General features: G+C 30.0%; 1 protein-coding gene across 1 annotated transcript; it reads right to left on the bottom strand.

Annotated features, from left to right (window-relative positions):
- Positions 1-2287: 2287 nt before the first annotated feature.
- LOC108328803 (small polypeptide DEVIL 3) lies at positions 2288-2606 on the bottom strand. The gene has a single exon (XM_017562692.2). It carries the CDS (start codon positions 2526-2528, stop codon positions 2394-2396), a length of 135 nt encoding a protein of 44 aa, XP_017418181.1. The 5' UTR covers positions 2529-2606; the 3' UTR covers positions 2288-2393.
- Between the last annotated feature and the right edge of the window lie 3266 nt (positions 2607-5872).

Genomic DNA, 5872 nt, shown 5'->3' with positions numbered 1-5872 from the left:
AATGAACCTCGATATTCTGTCAGTACCCACTAATAGTAAACACGTCTCAAATCTCATATTGCCAAATATTAGCTCCAAACATTATATCATAAATATTGTAGTTATATGTTCAAAATTCAAAATAAAAATGTCATTTAATCTAACTCAATATCGATCAGGTTTATATTTATTTTATATATTCTAAATTAATAAAATAATAATATATCCAGTTGTATACAGCACTTATATGATAAAGTTGTGAAATTAGATCACCGTTAAATTATGATGTATATAAAGCATATTCCATGATATTTACCAAACACCACTATAGTAGCTGAACGTGTTATGAATGAAAGCAAGTGCTTTGTGATTTGTCATTTTTAAGGAACAACCACCAAAAAATAAACGAAAGTTGGTACCGAACCCCCAAAAATTTAACGACGTTTATATAATTGTTTTGTTTGATTAATAGTTGAATGAGTTTGAATACATTAAATTAAATCAGAGGGAATGATAGAAGAAAAAAAATTCTGAGGCCACAGTAGAATTTCTCAAGACATATGTTTTATATTTATTTGTTACATATTTTTTTTTACGAGAAAACGTAAAAAAAATGTAGATAGTTATTTGTTATCTCTATGAATATAAATAAATAAAATTATTTCATCAACTAAAAGTTTCGCAGTTAATTATTCAAGGCGTGAATCCAACTATGTAAGTTTTTTCAAGTTAATAACAATTCATCACACAAATCAAGAGTCAATATTCTTGATATTATCCTATTAACTACAATGAATTATAATTCTTATTTCCCATACAATAATAAAAAATATTATTGAATTATTAGAATAATTCATCAAGAAATACGAATTTATATTGGAATAATACTCCATTATTTGACATTGAGTCTTTTCTGTCCCTATTTTAATTTAAAAATATAAAAGGGACAAGTATAATAGAATGGTTGTCTCAAGTGAAGACAAACTTTCTCCTAATATGCACTCAACATAAATTGGGAAAATTCCCACAAGAGTGCGAGCAAATGAGATTTAAAAAAAAAAAGAATATTTTTGCATTACTCAATCCGAAATATTAATTAGAAATCGAACTATTAGTTAGAAACTTTTAATTGTTATTGGGAAACTAAAAATCAAGTTCATAAATTGGCTATGAATGAAAGTAAGAATATCAAGAATACTTTGAGAAGTTTAACTGCATAATAACATACTCCAAAGAGTAAAATAGTTTTGATATTTATAAATTAATGAGATGTTTTGTGAATGGTGTGAATTATTGTAGAGAAGGAGAAAGAGAGTAAGAATAGTAAGGTAAAAAAATGTGGAAATAACAGTTAGTGAGTTTTGGAATAGCATCGATGTGCCATGTTAGCGCAGAAGCTAGCTATATAGTATTGTATGTGACCTATAGTGAATGTACATATTTTTACTGTTTGGACGCGTTCAAACACGAACAGAAAGAAAATTTTAACCTAGCTAGCGAAACATTAGAAACTCACATGGAGTTTTTTGTATTTGAAAAGCTATGAGGAAGTCTTGTGAAACAGTGACTGAGAGGAGACAAATGAAGAAGTGGATAAAACGGTAAGAAAAACAAAAATGATGTCGAAGAAACAATGAGAAAAATGGAAGAGAGGGTCATATCAACCACATGTGATAGATGCACCATCTCTTTTTCAAAATGCATTATAATGTAACTTTGAGTTGACAAGACCTCAACAAATACAGCCTACGTAAAAGACACAACACACTCTTCAACTCATAAGTACCCATTTGTGTCCTTCTTTTCTAGCTATATAAATATAGCTCTTATGCACCTTCTCTTTTCACTTTTAACTTTTAATTTCACCATTCATGGCAACATTCTCCTCTCTCTAATCCACATTTCTTCAATTATATCTTTTACAGATAATCAGTACCTTATTCTTTCTTTTCTACACTAAAACAGTGTGTATTAATTAACCTTACAAAATGAACAAAATATGCCAATTATATATAATCATTAACTCTTCCAAACTACACAAGTTCTTCATTCAAAACAAACAAATCCAAGTAGTACTACTCCGAGTGCAGAATGGAAACTGAAACTTTTACTTCATTGCCATATTAATTAGCCTCTTTGCACGTAGAGAACATACATCTTTTATATGAAGGAACGTTACTTTCTCTGCTATTTACATAGGGAATTAATAATAAAGAGCTAGCTAGCAAAACATATATATATATATATATATATATATATATATATATATATATATATATATATATATATATATATATATATTCTTTGTCTGCATGCTTGAACTTTGATCCTTGACCATGGCTTTGAGGAATCTGGTGTGTGCTGATCCATGGTATGAGCAAAGAAAAACGTTAAACTTTTGAGAATGTTTGTATCTAGTCATGCCAGCAGAGTAGCATGACTACACATCTTCTGATTATGTATAGTCTTCCTTTTTGCTCTTTGAGGTACCCTCCAAGCCTTCTGCATGAAACCTTCTTCTTTGAAGCCCTCGTGGAATCTCTGCTCATCTTTGTGTCTATGCAAGCTTACACTTTGTAGTGTAGAGAGACAGATATGTGTGTCTCTGTGTGTGTGTTGAAAGTTGAAACCACTTGAAGCAGTGTTATAAATGGAGCTCAAGAGGGCTTCTTATAGAGAGAAATGTGTGGTCCATGGTTCCGAAAATAATGTGTATAGGCCCCTCAATTCAGATTCCATGCCCCCATTCTCTCTCCATCTCTCTGCACCAACATTTATGTGGCATCAACCACCAAGATAAGTGGTCGGCCATTGAATTAAGCAAACCAAATAATAATGTTTAAGTAAAAAACCAATTTTTACCTTAGATTTTTGAGCCCTCCATGGTTTCAACCTCATAATTAATTAGGCCAAGAAACAACGAAGCTTCCTTGTCATGTCCTTTTGACTATATTCTCCAATTATTTGTCCCACCGTGAAGTTTCCTCTAATTCAAAATCCAATCATGGCCTCATTTGAAAGAAATCTCGTAACTAAGTTCATGGTGATTTAATCATTCATTCTGTTTAACTTATATCACAATAATAAGCACAATCATTAAGCTTTGTTGTTGTTTTTCCTTTTAGAATACATGTCTTCAGTACTACTAGTTAGGTATATATAAATGGGAAAATTGTCTAAAGTTAATTTAATTGGGTCTTGCCCATATGTTGATGTTCATGTTCTTACAAAACTATAGCAGATTCCACCTTCTATCTTACACTAGTTCGTCTGAAAACTGTAATGGCAGGCTAATAGTCAAAGTTAGGCATGTGATTTCAAATATGGGATATAAAGACAAGGGTGTGTCAGAGAAGGTTATCTTAAAGGACATCATAGTATAAATGTAAAATGGCCGTGGCTCCACGAGTTATGGCCTAATGTGCTTAATCGTGTGGCATTGAGCAAGATTCTCTCACTGTCTGTAAATAACTCCACAAATATATAGAAAGATCAAAGATATATATAATCGATATCTTTTATTTCCATTCACATTTTCATCCGCTAATTTTGAAGTCAAAAAAGCGTATGCAGTAAAAGATGCGAAAAGAAATCAGTACTGATAAATCTGAAATTAATATCCAATGACACTTGTTCAAACCCGACCAATTGTTTCGACATTTAGGGTTTCATCTTATTTTAAGAAGAAGCATAATCCCACAGTTGTGTCTTGTGCTCCACCCATATCACTTAGAATTGCAGCTTCCGTTTTCTATTTCTATTTTATTTCTTTTCTCTTTTGGAACCTTAAATGAAAGCTTTGTCGTGCCTGATTAAGTATATACGGTGGCATAATATACAAACAATATAAATTCCTTCGAGTTAACTTCTCTTACATATGCTGACAAAATGTCAAATTAATGATTATTCTTTCCCTCTTCGTATACGATGAAAACTTAAGTTAAGTTGCATGATTAAGATAACTTATCCTTCTATAAATAAAACATAGAAACTTTAGAAGAGAAAATAAGATAGCTTATCCTTATAAAAACTACTTGATTTCGTTACATGAATTATCTCTGGTTAAAGTTATTGGATACAAACAAAGTCTCACATGATATAAAATATGAAATACACATGGTTTTATATATACATAAGATTCATTCCTTAATAAGAGACTTTTTAGAATGGTATCAAAAACAAATTTGTGAGAACTTAGTCCAAATAGACTCCAACGTAATTTAAGTTTCATTTTAGCATCAAAAAATAATATTCGAAAGTTGATCTTATTTTTAGTCGATGAAAAGAAAAATAATGTAATTTTGATGGTTGATTATGAAGAACTGAAACATTTTGAATTAGGTGTGGGAGAATTAATTGAAGGGTGTAAGCATAAGGGACATGGGGAGTTTAAAAATGTGGAGAAGGGGATCACTACCAAACTTGTCTGAACCATGTTCCTTTGGGGGGTTTCGTCTGAGAATATCTTAATGGACCAAAACGCAAAGCTGTAACGCATTAAGAAGACATCGGAGCACGTGAAATGCTCGTGAGGGGCATGGTTACTGCCTTTGATACTGTGGACACAACCTAGATTTTTTGCTTGGCGTTCACAGTTTGTGACACTCTTGTCCATTTCATGTTTCTGTAAAATCCTCCTATTTCTTCATTAATTAACATTCTCGTATTCTTTTCCTGATAAAATAATCAAAACAAACTCATACCTGATCTTCTGAATTTCTTGGTTTGATCAAAGATTATGCACGTAAAACCACATATCTCATTTGGTACGGTTCACTGTACTTGGTTACATTCATTCCATACTAGACAATGTACTAGGAGACTGCTAGCTAGTAATTCCAATTAATTATGAGTTTTCTGAGATTACTCAACTAATTACCGTTGGATCAGATATTAATTAAGAATCTTATAAGTGCATTTATTAGATTAAATATGCACGTTTTAATCCAAGGTTGAAGTGTGCAATGATTTATAAGATATTTTAATATGTGGAATAATTATAGGGAATGTTTATCTCACAATATTTTGCTACTTAAAATAGAAGAGTGGATGACAAATTCATAGTATGTGTTGAACATCTAATCCGAATAAAAACTTTCTCCATAATATATCTCCGTCACAACTTGTCGTTATTTTATTATGATGTTATCATTTATTGAAATTACTCTTTCTGCAAAAGTGTGTTATGGTATTTTACCTTTATATTATTTATATTTTAGGTGCTAGCAAATAATATAATAATGTTTTACTTAAAATTAGTATTTTATTTTATTACAATAAATTTTTTTTAATCATTTGTATTTTCTCCACGATTTGTAGATTATCGTGAATATTGAGTTGGTGACATGTTTTAAGACTAAACATATGAAATTGAAGCTTTTGCTACTAAATGAAAAAGATCAAAATTAAATGTAGCATGTGACATAGGATATCTTAGCATTAATTTTAAATTGTTTCCCTTTAAGACAAAAATTATATACTAGCCATGCTAAAAGCATGGATGTTATATCATTTATACTGAATGTCAATATTTTATTAATTTAGACTTTAATACGTTTTTGACATTGTAAAACAAATCAACTTTACTTTTAGTTTGTGATATAAATTATTTGACGTTTACCTCTCAAAAGAAAATTATCGTCTAAGTCAAAGCTAATAAGTAATTGAATTAAATAGTCAACATGTTTAAGAACATAGTTCTACTAATTATGTTGACCAACTTACTTTGTTTTATCAAGGGAAGTGTAATTTTTTTTTCATAAGTATTTTGTAATTGATAAAATAATAAAGACAAATAACATAAGTTTTTTTCCTAAAATAAAATAAGCTGATTTATAAACTAATTTGTTTATAGGTTATTTTTTGTAAAGAAATTTTCTCCAAATAGATCTTA

The sequence above is a fragment of the Vigna angularis genome, chromosome 2 (genome assembly GCF_016808095.1).
Source record: "Vigna angularis cultivar LongXiaoDou No.4 chromosome 2, ASM1680809v1, whole genome shotgun sequence".
NCBI classification, from domain to species: domain Eukaryota; kingdom Viridiplantae; phylum Streptophyta; class Magnoliopsida; order Fabales; family Fabaceae; genus Vigna; species Vigna angularis.
This window is presented reverse-complemented; position numbering and strand designations above follow the sequence as displayed.

Bases quoted from the DNA above. Each gene is read 5' to 3' on its own strand.
- LOC108328803 (XM_017562692.2), bottom strand. From the start codon at position 2,528: ATGAGCAGAGATTCCACGAGGGCTTCAAAGAAGAAGGTTTCATGCAGA.